Source organism: Thalia democratica, chromosome 1 (assembly GCF_965202585.1).
Source record: "Thalia democratica chromosome 1, ktThaDemo2.hap1.1, whole genome shotgun sequence".
NCBI lineage: Eukaryota > Metazoa > Chordata > Thaliacea > Salpida > Salpidae > Thalia > Thalia democratica.
In genome coordinates this window covers 62450648-62470479 of record NC_139165.1, presented here as the reverse complement: position 1 = coordinate 62470479, position 19832 = coordinate 62450648, and the positions used below count along the sequence as shown (strand labels likewise).

The 19832-nt window shown below is 25.9% G+C and overlaps 1 protein-coding gene across 1 annotated transcript; it reads right to left on the bottom strand.

Annotated features, from left to right (window-relative positions):
- Nucleotides 1-5560: 5560 nt before the first annotated feature.
- LOC145831877 (prenylated Rab acceptor protein 1-like) lies at nt 5561-14712 on the bottom strand. The gene is made up of 5 exons (XM_082939231.1): nt 14659-14712; nt 12694-12900; nt 10129-10226; nt 6049-6150; nt 5561-5938 (listed from the first exon to the last, which is right to left on the bottom strand). The coding sequence occupies exons 1-5, from the start codon at nt 14682-14684 to the stop codon at nt 5841-5843; spliced, it is 531 nt and encodes a 176-aa protein (XP_082795357.1). The 5' UTR covers nt 14685-14712; the 3' UTR covers nt 5561-5840.
- Nucleotides 14713-19832: the final 5120 nt, after the last annotated feature.

Below are 19832 nucleotides of genomic sequence, written 5' to 3'. Positions count from 1 at the left end.
GGTTAGGGGTAACAGTGATAGTAAAAAAAAAACTTATCGACTGAGGGTTAGGGTTAACAGTGATAGTAGAAAAGAAAACTGAACTAAAAAAAAATCAAACCGTGCAAAATTATCTGCTCGTGCAAAAGTATCTTCGGGAAATTTTGTCTCCCTAATTTTGTACGCTCGTGCAAATTTGACAGCTATCCCCGCACGCACTGTATAGAAAAAAATCTTCTGCGGGTTGCAGTTTTTTAAATTAATTATAAAGAAGTGGTCTACCGGATTCACTATTTAGGATCCGGTTCCGGATATTTTTTCTTATTTAAGATCAGGTCCGGATCTAATTTTTAAATTAAGATCGGCCGGAACAAATTTTTCCATTAAGATTTGTTTCCGGATTCTAAATGTTTTATGTAGTTTTAATAGAGAACAAACTTATAAAATTGAATTATTATAATACCATAAATTCGTAAAAATTGTTTAATACAAATATTTTGTTTAAAAAAAAAATGTTATTGTCTAAATATTTTAATTATTACACTTGAAAAAATGTTGTAGAGTAAAAACAAATATCTACCTATACGAAATCTCAGTTTTAATGTTAAATTGCAAGCTATTTGTACGACTAAACTTGAATTTTGTAATGACGTAAAAGAAACTGAATGCAACAACGCTTTGAAAACTAACGAGCTTTAATTGTTTTAAGCTTTACATTATACTTATATTTACAAAAGTTCGAACTATAAGATGAACAAAAACTTCTTTAGCAACTGTTTACATATACAAAAGTAAGTGATTTAGTAAATAACATTTATTCATATCAACGCCATTAAGCTGCTAAGAAACCTACTCTTATTTTTTTAAATTGTTATAAAATATATAAGTTTTTCGCCAGTTTTTGTAAGCAATCGATTTCGCTTTTGTTAGTACAAGTTACCAGCTTCTGAAAATAACCTTTCAGAATAAACAGAAGTCTTTCAGAAAGACAACTTCTTGCAAACCCGGTAAGATGTGTGTATATTTTTCTTGTTTGAGTTCCACCAAGACAAGAATTCAGCTTCTTTAACTTCTTTAGCAGATATATTTTTTTTAATTAAAGAAAAAATGTCTGTCTCAATCTCTTGATCAACTGAATGTTGTTGCTCACCTACGTGAGTGTTAAACTTGTTTCCGATTTAAATGTAGATAAAAACAATAACGTTTTTTGGGAACATCATTTTTAGGTAGTTGAGCGTTAGGTTTATTAGGCGGTACTGTAGGAATTTAGCTTTATGATTAAAAAGTTATTTTAGTACTGCTGCATGCGGGATTACACTTGACAGCAATGCCTACACTGCTGCGTTACTATGTAAAAGGGTTTGAGCAGCTCATTAAGGAGGCTAAAAAATTTCCATTCATCAGCTGTAAGAATATTTTCGGGTTTAAATTTATTGTTAGTCAGACATTTCTGAACACTTGTTTTTAAATTTTCAGCATAAGGTTGGTTGAGTTCCACCTTGTTTCAACACCTTGCAGAAGTAGCAAGGCTTTTTTCTTATATTAAATATATTAAACATTCAAAACACAATAATATTTATACAATAATAATATTATATATAAAACTTAAAGAAGCTGATCGCGGAAAACAAAGTCTTTCCAAACTAACTGGATCCGGTTCCGGTTCTTTTTTAAAAAATAGGATCCGACCGGTTCCGGATCCAAGTAAAAAATGACCGGTCCAGGGCGGGTCCGGATCTTGGATCACTATAAAGAATAAATATAAAAATGCTATTTTCAGGGTTCAAATGCGTCAGAATTAATCTTTACTTTTAAAAGTTTGGAATGTAGTTTTTGTCATTTCAAATGCTTGAAAACTTCTAAATCAAAAACAAGTTCTCAAATTAATTCGAGCAATAACTTTTTAGAATTTGTTTTTGCTTATAGATTACTAAAAATTATGAATTTCATTCCGAATAAGCATATGGTTTTTATAGTCTTTATTTTACTAGATGTTGGAAAATGTCAGTTTTTATCAGTTCAAATGCTTGAAAATTTCTAAAAACAAATTGAATAGTATTTTAAATTTATTAAATTATGATTATTTTTTTAACAAGCATTTAGTTTTTGTAGGTAGTATGTCAAATATAAATGCTTAAGACTTTGTGGTTTTAAAAACAAAGTTTGAGAATTTTCTTTTTTGGTAAATATTATGTTTGTAAAATTAAAAAATAAAATTTTGATCAAGTAATCATTAAATAGTGATAAGTAAGTAATCATATATCGTCGCGGTCCTGATATTCCTGCTTAATAAGCTTATCTGATGACTATAATTCACAAATAAAACATGTTTATTTTGAGGTATCTACAGAGTATAACCTTTTTCTCTCTTCCTATACTAATTTTTAACTCTAAAATAATCATTATAATTGCTTTCATTGACATATGTTCACCTTGACTAAATCAACAAAAGCATGTTGATTGATTCGTACTAATTTTGACTTCTTCTTTTTATCTCAAACCAACACTTTTTTAATACGAAATGCATTAATTTTTAACTATTTTTATGCTCCTAAATAAACTAGTTTTTGTACACTTTTTCATTGATCTATAATAGAGGTAATAATTTTTGTAGTCGGTTGACCTGATATGGTAGCGTTTTGTACACAACAGGCCGTATTTATTCGAAAAATCTTTTGCGAGACGTTTTATTTGTATTAAACTAGTAATCTTATAAATAAGTTGTACCTCCTCTCGTAAGTCGTATAGAAAGCTCCTCTCGTAGGAGCCGAAATATAACATAGTATAATTAAAACTTAGAGTTTACTAAAAAACTTATTGTTTTAAACATTAGGCAATGTTTATAATTAATAATTGTAAACAAAACTATTTAAACTTATAACAAAGTTAACTAAACCAAAAACATAATCGTAATCATTTGTTTTTATTTCTTTTCTTGTTTATTCATATCTTTTATTTTTTTATTTGTAAACTACAATAGTTTTTTGTTTTTTTAGTCTTCAGTATTAAATTACTTACAGTAAAGAGCAAATATAAAACTTATTTATTTTATAAACTTGTTTCGGTGTAATACATAGACCTTATTTAACAATATACGTGGTGTACGACTTGACAGTGAAAAACAATTAAAAGTAATGATATCTGTATTACCTATAAGAAAGTTATAAATATATATTTTAGTAAACAATGAATATTTATTTACTATTTTTAAGTTTAATGTAATTTAAAGTATATCTTTAAAAAGTTGATTAAGATTTTAGTATCACAAATCAATATTAGTTCACAACAAAGTAACAAAAATGATTTTAAAAACCATAACATGTCTACTACTAAAAAAAAACTATGTTAGTATAGAACACTTCATAAGATTTAGTTTCTTTTCAGTTTTTCGTAGAAACTTTTCGTATGTCTGCATGAATTCATTAGTTCAGTTGTTTAAAAAAAAGAGTTTATATATGAATTTAGTATTAGAATGGCTTTTCTTGTTCAGTATTCATAAACTTCTTAAAAATTCTACAGATCAAAATAAGACAAAAACCTTTTAAAAAAAATATACAAATTAAGTAAAAAGTTACAAAAATATTTATAAAATACATGAAATAGAAATTCTAATAGCAAATTTTGAAAATGAATTCAGGTGAAAGTTGGCAAAATGCCTGAACTTACTTTATTATTAGTCAGAATTTTATTATTAATTTTAGTCTAAATATTAGCTAAAATATATTCAATGGTTAGGGATGGGAGCATTAGCCTGGTTTTGTCCCGCCAAGTAGAAATATCTGGCGTGCGACATACTTTTTAGCATGAAGCATTTGTAGTAAACAACGAACATTAAGTTTTTTATAACAAATGTGAAATCAATTTTATTTTCTGTATACAGTAGTTCTTAAAAGTATTTCAATAGTTTTAGACTTAAAACTAAAAAAACTTAATTTTCAAATGCTATGCGACCTGCCAATATTTATTTTCTAATACGTCCGGCCCGCAAAAGGCTTTTATTTTGAAATCTTGGCTTTTGACTCGATACCTTTAAAGTTCCTTCGTACACCAGGTCCTTAGAACTATCTAATAAACTTTTTGAGCGTTTTTCCTTGATCGTTCAATATAATATACACAATAAAATATATTTACTAGAAAAAATTTCCTACCTCTTATGAAAAAGGTAATTTCAAAAGTTCCAAAGTGCACCAGGTCCTGGAACCAACTATTTTGTCGATCTATAAACTATAATAAAGTTTAGTTTAACGCATTAATTTTTTTCTACATTTTAAACTAACTTGATTGTATTTTGAAACAACAGATCCGGATCCTAATTTTGTGGATCCGGTAGATCACTATTCAAAATCTTATATAACTTTCAATTAATTTCAATAAGCTTCTAAACCTATTTAATCTGCCATAAAACCCCTTGTTTTAAATTAAGGGTGGTAAATATTTTTAGTCAGTTGATTAGGTTCACTAAAATCATTTTCATGGAACGGTTTAAAAAAACCTTCATGAGTGCTTAATTTTGAGAAACAGTACTCGATTAAATTAAAAATTGAACTGCAAAAGATTAAAATTTAGTAAATACGATTTATTGACCATTGAGTACCAAAGATCAAACTAAGCTATTTACTCAAAAATTTCAATTTAAAAAGTAGTTTTCAGTCTAAAAGAAGTGGCTCGGATATGATTTACAAGCCGTACATTGCACTAACCAAATATTTATTTTTTTTCGCAAACGTATATAGTTACAGTATTTTGTAAGACTTTAAACATTGTAATCTCAACCAGATGCTTTGAAATTTACCATTCAAGACAGTTTCCAGAACTAATTTTGATAATCGCCCACTTGGCAAAAATAATTGCCTGTTACTAGATATCACCATTGCGCTTGATAGCCTATATAAACTTAAGGGACGATGTTGCCTACTTTGGAAAAACCCTTATTTTATATGGTGAAGTTTTAACTATACTTCTGTACGTGACGTTTATTCATTGCAAAACTAAAATTAATGAGATAAATTTATCATCTTCAATGTAAAAAAAAACTATTTAAAAGAACTGAAGAAATTGAATTTCGATAATACATTAACAAACCTTTTAACTGTTATGGTTTTTTTTTTGAATAATAGATAAACAATCTTTTCTAATTATTTGTTTTTTATAAAACATAGGTTTCTAATCAAAATAAGAACTGATACTATTAAAAAAGATTAATTCATTCAAATTCTAATATACTTTTTTATCACTATTAACTTATTTTTTAAACCTACATGAATACTAACATGAAACTATTTTTTGAGATATGGCTGAAACCATTTTTAAAACATATTAAAATATAGCTATTTCTAAGTAATTTAGAATTCTATTTTTAGTTTTTCACCTTCAAAACATTTACTTAACTTTTAAAGCGTGTATAAACTTATTTTGAAGAACTTGAACTGTAATATTTCAATTTTCCATGTAATCGCAATACAACAGATTTATTCCAGTAACCAATACGATCTATTGCTTTCTTAGTTTTAAAGTTTCATATAAATAATCTCAACAAAGTGTTCATATATAAGTCAATCAAGTATTTAAAACACAGCCGATGTATATCTTTCAGATATTTATTTAAATAAAAAAAAAAAAAAAAGATTATTTATAGAAAATTAAATTGTACTATATATGCTCGTGTATCAATGTGTCACAATATTGTAGTTAATGAAGCACATTACTACTTGTAAGACAAGTTTGGTATAATAAAACAAAAGCTTCATTAAAATTGCGTTACAGATACAAAGTATAAAATATAGAAAAACATCAGCAGTATTTGATTTAAAATATAATGGTAAATAGAGTAAAATTATTGGAGTTTTAAGCATTTCCAGCTGTCAAACTGTTTCGACAAAAGGAGTTTGATCTTCCCCATTCATTTCTTCAACTGATAAGTGAAACGATGCGTGTAAACCAATAAGAAAAAATGAAACTCCTGTAGTGTAATAAACAATTATAATGTATCTTGGTTGCTTTTATTTTAAAGTATAGCAAAACATCATAGAACCTTATTCGAAAAAATACTTAAAATTATGTCAGTCTAACCCAGTACCCAAAAAACAGCGGAGCCGGTGCCTGCTAGAAAGAAAAGTGGGAAGGATATTAAACCAGCGATTGAGTATTGTTGTGTAGTTGTTACCTCATGTCCTGCAAAAAATTAGAGTTTTTTAATTTCCAAATAATATAAGTAGGTTTCGCAGTACAAAATATTATTATAGTAAATATATAATAACACTCTATGAAGCAAAAAAAGTCTAGCTTAAAAAAAATTCTATAGACCAATACAATCTACCTGGCTTCTAAAAATAGTTTGTTTTACTTAGAATTCATAGCATGATTGCAGTGTGCTTGCTTACTCTATATTTACAAATTACTAAAAACATAGTTGTGTTAAGGCATAGAATTAAAAAAAAACTAAACATGATTATATTTAAGTATATACAGGGCTCGGCTAGCATTTAATAGTCCTGGGCAAAATTTCTAATATTAAATATTTAGTTGCAAGTATTTTTGTTTGCTCTTTATTTTAGATCCAAGAGTACCCTGTGTAAATTTTTAAATGTTATGTGCTCGCGGCCTACAGTTGGTTTAAAGATTTTTTTTTTAATTTATACAACAAAAAACAGTTCAGAAAAATTGATCATAAACAACTACATCCATTGATTAAAACGTATATAAGTGTTTATACAATCAAACTAACAAAACAATTTAAACAAGAACATAATGACATACAATGACTTAATACTAAATTCAAACTTTAACTGCTTATGTTTACCTAACTTATCTAATTTTCAGGACTTATTAAAAATTCTAAATGTAACATTAAAGAAAATCTATCAGCAAGAATTAGATGTGTTTTCCTAAACATTAGAAAAACAGCAGTTCTAAATTAACAGAAATTACTTGGTTTAGAACAAGTAATGTAAATGATAGGAAACTTGAAATGATGAAATTGAAAATAACTGTTTAACTATTTTTTAAATATAATTTAAGTTTTAATTCAGCCTAAAAAAAGACTAGGCTTAATTTATCAATAAATATAAGACTAGCAAAACTTCCAAATATCCTCAGGAAACTTCAAATTAGCCTGGTCAGCTGAGTGTGTAGCAACCTTATAATTGGTCAACAAAAGTTACTTAGTTGAGAAAACTGGCAATATTTTTTTACCATTGAAAAACTTGATAAAAAATTTAAGTGTAAATTAAACTTGTTTATTTTTTTAAATAAATCTAAAATAGATGAGAAGTTAAAAAGTTTACTTAGCAGTATTAAACAACTTATATACTTTACAAATATGCCTATTCAAAGGAGATGTACACATTTTAATTGAAAGCTATATATCAAAGTTTGATAATATCTGTTAAAACGTTGTAGTAACAAACAAAATATTATGAACACTGTACAAGGTTGCTACTCTTTGAGACAAAAAGTTAAAAGTAAAAAGTTTTAAGTGATCAAAAACTAGCCTGAGTTTATGAGCAAGTATAAAAATGGTAATAAGATTCAAATATTGAAAATTTTATTTTTAATAAAGCATTAAAAATTGAATGATATTTTAGTCAATAACCAGAGGACTTACTGTCTCGAATAAAATAAATAAATTTTAAGAAATAATTTTTTTTTAATCCACTAAAACTAGCCTGAGGTTTAGGAAAACAATTTAAATTAGTATGAGTTTTTAGAGTACTTGAAATAATTTTAAACTAGCAGAGTGTGTGACAACCATTTAACATTATTTATACATAAATCTATCCCACAACTTTAAAAATGGATGCAAAAAAAAAAACAATTTATCAGATTTATTGTTTATTATTTTGCAATGACATTTTATAATCAACTGTTTGAAAACACTACTAGTTTAAAATAGATATTATGCTTTTGTTACAAATAAATCTAGCAACAACAAAAAAAAATTAGAAAACACAATCCTTAGTGGAACAGACGTACATTTTTCTGTGTTATACTAGTAACACATTTCAATGGAGTTGTTCAAGAAGCTTTATAGTACTATAAATATATCTAATAGCATCTGTATCTAATACCATCTACATTTATAACATCTATATCTAGGACATCTATATCTAGAACATCTATTTCTAGTTAGATCATAATTAAACAGATAAGTAACTCCGGGTAAGTAGGGAGTTAATTAAACAGGCATATTATCAAGGTAAGTATCCATTAAGCATAAAGTTTGCAAAAATAATATCAGACAACTCTAAGACAATTCCAATATTTATCATAATTTTGTATATATATAAAAGTTTATTTTAAGATGTAGAACTCAAAGGACTCGAGTTTCGTGCTTATGCACTCATCATTTTCAAAACAATTTTAAAACAAAGCACAAAACAAAACACACAAATGAAAGTTAAAAATTTTTAGCATAAATAGATTATGACGTAATTTTGAAACTATCAAAAATCATGCAAAACGGCTTGTGCAAAAATTAATTTACCAATCGACAATAAACTGGCAAAAATTCATGAAACTTCAGTGAGTAACTATATATTAGGACAGATAATTGAAAGATAAAGATAAACATAAAAAGTTAAATAAAAACAATATTTCAAGATGAAATTAAAACTTAGTAATTTTAAAAGCGATTTCTTTATATGTCTACAAGACGATACAAACTAGCTTCTTTTATTTAGGCATCTCTGGTCTTTCAGTGCATATACAACGGCTATTGCTTCTTTGAGACACAGCCTACATATTGGGCTATTGCCGTCAGCTATAGGCTGTGCTCTTTTTATAACTTCCCAGGATATTTCAAAGTCAATGCCGCTGCGCTTTAAGCCACAAACATATTTCGAAAGTTCAGTGTCATTTTCATATATGCCGCCTTTAAAAGATATTTTATGATTGGCATACCTGAATCTAAACTGAGTCTAAACACTGTCTACTTATGTACTAATTTATTTCACAACACTCACATTACAATCACATACACTTGCAAGTTTAATACTTCATGTTTTTAAGCTGTATAAATTATTGACCAATTTGTTAAATTTATTATGACGTAACATTTCTGCACAACTCAATTTAATTTTCAATTTTAAAAACTTGCCTATTCTTAGAGCTTTTTGAGGTTAGTGCCTACTTTTATTAAATTTGTATTTTTTGTAGACAATTTTATAATTTTAATGTTTTTATCCCAAACTTTGTTTTTAAACCATAAAGTTCATTTATAGTTACTACCCACATAAACACTATACATAATTATACATGCTTTTTCTGCTTTTTTTCTAATGTGTGTTAATATTTCATAGACTCCATAGATCTGTTCTTAAATTTATTTGAGAGCAGTGAAACGCCGTTAGTTGAAATAATGTTTTAGCAAAAGAACATCTGTGGTATATATTCCGATAAGCTTAGCTTATCAGGATCTCCAGGATTTAACGCCTTTTAACGTTACATCTTATAAATAAATATATATATATATATAGATATATATACAAAATTAAAATACACTAAATAAACTTTTGCTTGGGACAGTTGTTTCTGCGTTTAATAAGAGTCTTCAGCCAAGTATTTTATTCAATAAAAAGCCAACTTGTTAATACAGCAAAAAATTATACAAAATTAGGTTTTACGTAATAATAGAATAGTTAGTTTATTACAGACAAAATTATTCATAGAATTTCTAAACAAATTGTTTTCGGTAATGTATACAGCCAGTTTGTAATAAATTGCTTTCGGTAATTTATACAGATAGTTTAATTTACAGGTTTTATATATAGAGAAACTAGAAATGAACAATATTTTGTATAGTTTTTATACTAAAAAAACATCTAAATTAAAATGTTGGTACCAGAGAGGGCCATTTTACCACCTTAGCTTTGAGATAGTTTGTCGAAGGAGTTATACTAAAGAAATTTAATATAGGGTTAACAAAGTTTGAAAAAAAAAATTATAGGATTTTAAAGTTCATCTTTTTTTGAAAAATTTTAGTCGAAATTAATCTTATTTTTTTAAAGGTGTTTAACAGATTTTTAATAATTAAAAGATACTGTATTGTTATTTTAATTTGTATTAAATATGTTTAAGTTAAAAGGCAATAAGTTACTACACTAGATTTTTCTTTAAATTTCAAGGTACAATGTCTTAGTGTAAAGAACTAACCCATTACTTTCAAAGGTATATTAGTTGGTCGAACACTAATTAAATAGCTCATCACAAAAAACGCACTAATTGCTATCAGTAACAACGGTGATGTTATTCTGTGAAAAAAAAACTTGATTTTCATCAAAAAAAAATATAAAAAGTAAATAAACCTTAAATATACTGTTATAGATAAAATTTAGGTGAAGACAAAACAATTTACTTTAACTTTAATTTTTTTTAGTATTTTTTGCTATAACTGAATGATTTACTTATGTCACACATTTATATTTTATCATCAAATATTTTCTAAGATCTATTGCCTTTAAAAATAAAACGTTACTCTTTTTTTGTAAAAAACTAAATTTTACTAAAAAGATAGGATTTAAAAAATGCAACTTTAATTTAAAAAAGCTAAATGAAATAAAAACATTTTATTTAAGCTTTTCAGCAGGTTTTTTACTAGATTTAAAATATTAATATTTCGAACTTTAAATATACTAAAAATCAAGCTAATCGTTTGTTAATAAAAATCCTAGTGAAGCAAGATGCTTAGAACTTAATTACAGTAACATCTCGCTTATTTACGCACATTATGTCTACAAAAAATGCGTAAAGATACGAGAGATCGTAAAGATACGAGAGGTACCAAATATACTTACTATAATGGCTGTTTTTTGATATTGCTTCTAGTTAAAAGCATACTGGGAACTTTCCCAATTTTAACAATTGGTTTACTTTATTTATAAATATGAGATCAAAAGATAAAACTATACATCTATAAAAAAAAAAGGATTTGAATCTATATAAAATAAAAATACTTGTAGAAAAATTTTACTAATTAAATAACATATAGATTTTATCTTTATTTATATGTGACTCATTTGATTTATAATAACATTTAAATTATATTGTACTTAGTAAATTAAAATTATAATTAAGCATTTGTTTACAATGAAATAGTGTGATGTCTATATTAAAATTTTATGTAGTCTTTTACATAAGTATGCATTTGGTGCTGTAATGGATTTCTTGTTTTGAACAAAAGTATATAAAATATAAGAAAAATGTGTAATAAAAACTGTTTATGTTACTACAACTTTTCTTAATTTGACTTAAGGATAAACTTAAATTTGTTATTGTTAACGAAATTTTCTGATATACTGAGGTATAACTTGATGTTCATCAATTAGTCAAGGAACATCAATTTACAAAGTCTAAAGATATAGAGAGGTAAGTTAGCATTTAAAAAAATATTTTAATTAAATATTTACAATAAACCTAATTTGTGCAATATTAAAAAAATAATTTTATATTGTGAATTTTTTAGAATTCTATAATGCGTAACTAAACAAGAGTGCGTAACGTCACGAGAACGTAAAGATACGAGAGGTTACTGTAATATAAAATTGTGTAATTAATACATTCCTTACTATTTGTGTTCCTTTACACATAAAACAACATAAGTTTGTATATCGTGACACGTAAAATTAAAGTATTACAATTAAAATTTCTGTAAAACAGTTTGGAGCAAAAACAAGCTGAAACCATTTTGGCAAAGTATTTTTTGTAGACATAACAAAAGAACTACCAACAACATAAATTTGCATATTAAAAAATGTTAATCAATTAAAAATTGTTTTTCAAATACGCCAGTCAAAGCAACCAAAAACTAGCTTAAGTTTTTGTGAAAACTAAAAAAAGGTACAAAAAGATGAAAAAAATTTGATGTTAAACAATCTAAAACATTTAAAACAATCCTAACAATAATAAATAGATGTAATGTAAAGAAAAAAAAGTTAAAACATCTAACCTGATATTTAGAAAAATATCTAAACTAGCCTGAATTTTCAAAAACTTCAAAAAGTCTGAGTACATCTATAAATTGAAACTTCATTGTAATTTAATTAACAATTTGCATAAATATAGATATATTCATTTGTTATTTTTCATTACTAAATTCTCAATAAGTATAGCTTTAGTTTTTAATTCATTATTCAAAGCTTATCAAAATAAACATTTACTAAAGTATTACAGTTTTACACAAATAAGATGACAAACAATTTTTCTTGAACCAGTCATACTTTACTAATGTGTGGTGTTTAAACATATAATTAAGAATAAAAGCTTATACAGCAAAACGTAATTAATACAAAATAAAAGCTTTAAAAAAATGTGTACTTTCTTATTTATAATGAAACTTTAAATTTTCTATCTAAGATAATAAATTCAATTACTTGTACCACAATTATTTTTCTGTTAAGATTACTGAAATTACATTAAAAAAACTCAAGTACTATTTTATATATTTTTTAAAAATAAAACTTTATTTTTTTAACATTTTATTTTGACACTGATAGTTTTCAGCATTTTAAGTAAGTAATGTTGTCAACCATTTGAAGTTTTTAAGGAGCTAAATTACAGGCGCCTACCAAAGCACCCATCTGTTACTTGTAGTATGACTTATGAATAGTAAAAGTTTTAAGTTTCAATAAACTTTATATACCATTAAACTGACTAATATTTGCTAAAATATAAGGATTATTATAGCACCAATGAAAATACTTTAATAATAAATACACTAACATGCAATATAAAATGAGTCCAATAAATACAAACATATAGTTTGCTTGGTAATTCTCAATGTTTTTTAAACTCCTAGTAGTCCATTGTTTAATAGTATCCGGTTTTTTAAAGTTATTTGAATTTACAAACTCTGACCAAGGTTTGATTAAATCCTTCCGCTTCATTAACCAGGTTTGTGCTGTTTTCACATTCATGTTTGCTACCATTCTGTTTTGAAATTGTTTTATTAAAATAACTTTGTATAATCTTGTTTCATTGAAAATACAATCAAAAGTTGAATTCCACTACTAACAGAGAAATTCTGTACAATATGTATATAACATAAAAAGCAAAGATATCAATAAAAATATTGGCTTTATAATTCTATCATTACAATTTATTTATAAAAAACGTAGTAATTAGCATACTTTTTTAAGATGTCTACAAAACTGTATGCTGAACCAGACTAACTAAAGTTAAACTAATTGTTATAGGGTTTACTTTCTTATCTGCAAAAATAAATAGCTCAAGTTAAAATAAAAAAAGAATTTTGGCTTAAGTCACTTTTATTTAAGTCCCCTAAATAGTTAAAAATTACTGTTCAACCAATAAGTTCAAGCCTTGCAGTTTGTCACTAAATTTACAATGAAGCTGAAAAGTTTATTTTAGTTGACAAAAATGAAAAAATAACTAACTGAAGATTGTGTGGTTGTTTTTTTTAACAGCACAACAACTTTAGGTTTGATATTATTAGTTAACAATATTTTTATCTTGAACTGAACTTAGAATAGTTTGATACAACTTACATTACTTAATTAATTTCAATTGTAAGGCAAAGCATTTAAAATACTATTTTTGAGTTTTATAAGTTTAAAAAGTATATAAATGGTAAAACTGTAACAATCCAAAATCTAATAAGAATTATCAAGACAAAATTTTCTTATATCATTAAAAACAAAAACTTGTTTCAGTTTTTTCAACAATAATAAACTTGACTAAATAAAGCAAGAACAACTCGTGTTTATATAACAAGAAGTGAGGCTTAAAAAACAACAAAAACGAAATGCAAAAGTATTCTTTCCTTAAAAATAATATTTAGTTGACTTAATCTCATTTAAAATATCATGAAAATAGCCTAAATATAGCAAAAACCACTGCTAATTAGCTTAAGTTCCAATACTTTTTTTCAGGAAATAAAAGCTCAAGTAGAAAAGGTTTTTCTAGACTATCTAACAAGACCCATTTAAGTCAAAAGAAACTGCAGCCATATATTCTATTTTTTTAAAAGTAGAAATAGTGAAGCTTGTCAATTACAAGGTAAGCCACCAATATCAAGTTTCCAATTGTAATATTAATTTTAGTGGAGTTTTTGTTATAAAAAGAATACTATGTCAAAACATGAATTGGTTTTGTAAGAATAAATAACTACTGCTAGAAATACTAATCTTTGGAAAATTTTATACTCACTTAGATATATTTATTAAACAATTACAGTCTTATTGTATATAATTGTGATCATAAAGATATGTCGCATGTTATTAATTCGAAAACTCTAATTGAAATAAAATAATTAATCTAGTTCTTTATATATAAAAAAATTAAAATTAAAAAAACTACAACTAAAACTTGATTTTGCAGTGTTACCAATTTAGTCAAAAAAAAAAACTATCCTGAGTGACCATGGTACGGAGTCAACCTGAGCTTCTAAAATTAATACGAAATATCTATAAAAATTAAATAAAGTTTTTAAAATCACTAAAAATCTAGTTTTTCAACAACATTGGCTATAAAAAATCAAAATGTTGAAACTGGACCAACTAAATCTCATTCAAGATCTAGAAAAAAAGTGGACTGATAATATCAAAAAATTTAAAAACTACCCTGTGTTTTTTATAACAAATTCAAACCTGCCTTTGCTAGTTTGAATTATACTGAGTGTGTGGCAGCCCTGATTTGTTAATAGTACTTAAAGTTTAATTTACTTACTTGTTTTGAAAAGACTGTTGTTCCATTGTAGTTGAACAATTATATTGAAAGTATAAACCTATAAGTTACAATAAAATTTTTAAATAGTTTAAGTAGAAATACAGCACTTATATTAAAAATACTTTATCACTAGGTTAAGTTTTGCTTAAAAGATAAGTTTAGTAAGTACTTAGAAACGATATTCTTAATATGGTATTTTTTTGAAACACAAGAAAAAATTGAGTAAATATTACTTTATCTTTAAGATCTAGTAAACATAAATTTAAACAAACTTTTATGGTTTTACTTTGTCATTAGTACAATAGTTATTTAAAAAAAAAATGCTATTAAGGCTTAAATACTAATTATTAAGTTAAGCTTTGGATAAGATAAAATCAATTTATTTTCAATTCATTTAAATAAATTGTGTTTTAGGTTATACCTTTTTGGTTTGAAAATAGCTAATTTATCAAAAAAAAAAAATACAATTTATAATGTTTAAATAATTGTCAAAAACGTAAACAAACTAATTTTATATGTTCAAAGTTCAGTTTAGTTTATTTTTTGTTTCAAAAAAAATTTATGAAGAAAAAATGTTTTACAATTGAAAACAGCTGAGTAAAACACTTTTTCAACTAATAAAAATGATGCATTTAGCTAAACTTTTAAAACTTGTAACTTTATATAGATCAAATAAACAAGATTTTTAGATTAAGATGTTGTACTTTATAGCTGTCTAAAAGACATTATAGCTGTCTATGGTTTCCTAATTTAGTTACATTAAGTTTTACACCCTTTGAAATAAAAATCTTTTTTTTTTGAAATAAAATTACAAATTTTCAACTGTTAATTGCTTATGTTTCTTATGTTTTTACACTACTTAAGAAACATTTTATGTAGTTTTTAAGCAACTGGTAACTAGAAGCTTGATTTTTTTATTTGTATTCCTTATAAATTAGTAAATAAATTTTTATTAAATCAGCTGTAGCAACAAAATTTAAAATAAATTTGTTTTGGTTTATAAAACTAATTTACATAAGCTTTTTATTAAACACTACTACAGTAAACTAGTGTGTACTTTACTAGTTTTATAATAGGTCAATGAACAGCTTTTTATTAACATTTATCTATAAATATTTAATTAAAGCAAAACCTTTAAGATAAAAAAAATTTAGAAATTAAAAGTAATACTCCTACTTCATGATCAAAAACAAAAAACAAGTTTATAATAATTACTTAGTTACAGAAGAGTTCATTTGTTTCACTGTTATACAAGAAATTCTTCTTTTACTGTTTTTATGTAAGCAATAGCCACGTGCTTCAAAATAAAATTCGATATTACAGTTTTGGATTTATATTGAAAAACAATCACACTAAAAGTTTCCTAACTAATTGATTTTGTCTGCGTATAAGCTTAATAATCAAAAAACTGTTTTTCTATAAAAACTAGCGTTAAAATGCTTTAATACGTCCTGGACATGACGTTAAACTGTACTAGTTTGTACGACTCGATAACCAAAAGTTTTTTTGTACACTAGGTTCTTGGACCAAATATTTGGAGCGTATTTTTTGTCGTTTAATAAACAATACTGTTATATACGTAACAAGTGCGTAACTGAATTTGTATTTTTTAAAGTATGATAAATAGTTTAAAAAAATTTTAATAGTATTTAAAAAGCTATTTTTAGTATTTAAATTGATTAGTATTAAATGAAAATTAAATGTACAAAAATTTCAAAAACTGAGTTTTTTTAAGGTAGAAAAACATCAGAACTCACTCTTGCCTTTGCAACGATATTTTTTTTTTATTAGGTCAAGCGAGTGAGTTTGAGCTCATCATACGTTATTCCACCTGCCCTATCTTTTAATTTATTAAGAAAAAATTACCTTTCAATTAAAAGATAAAAATAAGTCCATCTATAAATTAAAAAATAATAATAGAACTTTTATTTTTAACAACCAATATAAAAATTAAATAAAAACTAATCCTAACCCTTTATTGAAAAAAACCCTAGTGACACGTCGTTTAGCAATAGCAAACCTCACGTCACAAGGTTAAATCTCAATATTAAAATAACATAGTGTGAAAAAATCCTGAAGCTCAAATCCCCAAGCAAGTGCTGCATGTTCTGAACAAAGCAATAATAACAATAATTCAATTACGATATCACTGCCACCAAAGTGAGTCCACAATTAGCTGTTAAAAATATAAGTAGCAAATAGCATTAAACTGTATAAATTGTAAAGTTTTGATTAAGATACGCAATTTTTATGTTGAAAGCTATAAAAGTAATATTTAATTGTGTATAAAGCTACTTATAACGTAATACAACATTAAAAAATTAATAAAATGTTTTTATTATTGTTAATTGTACGACGAAAAAGCGCTCTAAATAAATAGTCTTAGCACCTGGCGTACAAAAAAATCTTTCGGTTATCGAGTTTTAGATTTGTATAAAGCAAGAGCTGTAAAGTGAATTATCAATTAAATTCTGACAGTCATTTTTGTGTGTATCTTTTTTAGCTTAGTAGTGCTGTAAAAAGTTGATTTTAAATGTTTTGTAAATCATTTTATTAATTCTTACTTTTATTTTATACAGAACTATTGTATGTTACTTTTTTTTAACTTTCAAATATAATTTAACAAAGAAAAAATTGATCTTTTTTCATAGTCTAACTACAATTTACATAAATAAGTAACTTTTACTTTAAACTATTGACTAGTTTTTATGATAAAACAATTAGTGAAAAATCAATACTGTAATTTTAAGTATTTTTATAAAATTTAAAACAAAATATAGTTTTAAACTCATCTTAACACACTTACACACTCATAATATTAATATTTAAAGTTATCAAAGCGACTTGTATACTTTAGCTTTGCTTAAAAAAATTACTTAGTGTAATAGTTACAGAATTTAAAGTTTTTTAATATCTACAAGAAGTCTAATGTTGGACACTTATGCAAAATTTTATTTTCCCTCAGGTGTCAAAACTTTGATAATTTAAAGAAACTAACATTTTTCCTTTTAAAATAACAACAAATAAATTTAATAAAACTAATTCCTAGAAAAAGCTACTTTTCACAAACAAAATAAGTGTTATTTTATAATGTTTGTGTTTCTGATTTCTTGATTGAACTGGAAATAACCTGTTAGCTAAGAGAAAATGAGAGAATTAAAACGAGAGATCGCGTGATCTACAAGTCCAAAGTCCATCGAAAATTACAGAAAGATTCCAGAAAAACTATAAACACGTCCAATCAGTGCGTGAATTATTACCTCGAAACAAGCACGAAGCGACACTCTACTGCTCGCAAATTTGAGTGTTAGCCGCCATCTTGGAAAAGCTAGCTGATCTCCTGGAAAACCTTCTCTTGGCGCTCTGAGCATAAGTCGCCATCTTGGAAAAGCTTCTTATTCAACAACGTCGACGGACGAACATCTCGATTTGAGTTGTTAACGTGACATACTCATAAGCCTATGCATACTGTAGAGACAACTTCTTTGAAACAATTTGAACATAGAACTACACGCATAAGCCCACGCATTCGGTGGCATAACTTATTACTTTTATCTTTAATTTACTTTTTTTCATTATTGTATTTTTTTATCTTGCGTGCTCTACATCCGGTGTCAACGAGGAAGTATAAGTCCCTACGTTCTGAACCAGTAAACTGTACGAGCAACCATTTGTTACAGTACAACTAGAATTGTAAACTGCAAGAAGCCTTCTCAAGTAGAAACCTTTCTTATTGTTCTTTCATTTTATTGTATAATAAAGCTTATAGATATTTGTTAGTCTATATTTAAACTTAAATTGAAAGTAAAATGAATAGGTATTTAGCTCTTAAACCCTCTCACACTCGGTCGCAGACCGAGGTAGCAACTAAAGATAAAGGTGGCCCCGAAGATACTGCTAATCCGACTCCAGTTGAAACTGCCGAACCTGTTACAGAGGCGGTTTCACATAAAGTTAGAGACCCTAGTACTTCAGTGTACATTACTAATACTAAAAAGAATGTTATGTTAAAAAGATGTGGCAATCTGCTTTGATGAAACCCTACTTAAAATTGCAATGTATTTTAAAAATACTTGTAACAAATTATTTTAACAAATTAAATTTTGCTGCTGAAATATAAACTAATAAACTTATCTTCAACAAATTACTCAATATAATACAAAACTATTAATGTAACATTGTAATTTTATGAAAAATAGGAACAAATTACAAAGTTTTTTTCCAATATAAATAATACGGTTTTTATACATAAAAAAACACGTATAAAAACAATTTTAAATAACAGACTAGTAAATAACTAAAACTTAAAATATTTAGGCTTAAATGATATTAACATACAAAATATTTTCTATAGAAAATAAAAAATAATAACTTGTAAATAAACATATGTTAAAACTAAGCTGATACTATTTAATATTTTGTCCTAGACATGACGTTAAACTGTTCTAGTGTATGACACGATAACCGAAAGGTTTTTTGTACACCAGGTTTTTTGACCTAACCTTTTGAGCGTATTTTTGTCGTTCGATAAACAATATTGACCATACTAACAAACAGAAGCTTTATAATACAACATGATGAATCGTTTGTAGATTGGCGACTGCAAGTTTTTTCGGTTGCGACTGACTGACGAGTTTCAGTAAAACAAAACCCTTGTCTGAGGCTACCGAAGGCTTGTGGTCTGGTGATCAAAGTGGTATGATCAAACCTTTATGTTAATTTTTTTAAATCCTAACTTAGTTAGTTATTTTTGTACACTCTACCTATTTTTAGAGCCTTTTTAATACTATTGAACAAACTCTATATTGTGTCATAATGCAGAACTACGTCGACTCTAACCCTCAGCAGCTAAATTGTCATTAATTTACAACGATAATTAAAAATTTATAAAGCGAAGAACTTAGTTATAAGCCCGTCACTAATGCATTTGACTAGAAGTTAAATTCAATGATCAGGTGTGTAAAGTATGAACTTAAGCCTCTGACAGCTAACTTCTATATAAAAAAATTGTCCACTTATTATTTTTTACTTTGTTTTTTGAAAACTTTTATGTTTATCTATTCTGTTTGAAGATTTTCTTTAAACTAAATTTGATTAATGCTACGTAATAAAGTAACTTTTAATAATAGTTTTTCTTTTAATATATTTCTTCTTAAAGCTATTCATTTAATTTA

Excerpts from the sequence above, each read along its gene's own strand:
- LOC145831877 (XM_082939231.1), bottom strand. The coding sequence starts at position 14,684 with ATGGAACAACAGTCTTTTCAAAACAA. Across the intron at positions 12,901-14,658 it reads CAACAGTCTTTTCAAAACAA|AATGGTAGCAAACATGAATG; the intron begins GTAAGTAAATTA and ends ATTTCAAAACAG. Across the intron at positions 5,939-6,048 it reads CGCTGTTTTTTGGGTACTGG|GAGTTTCATTTTTTCTTATT; the intron begins GTTAGACTGACA and ends ATTACACTACAG.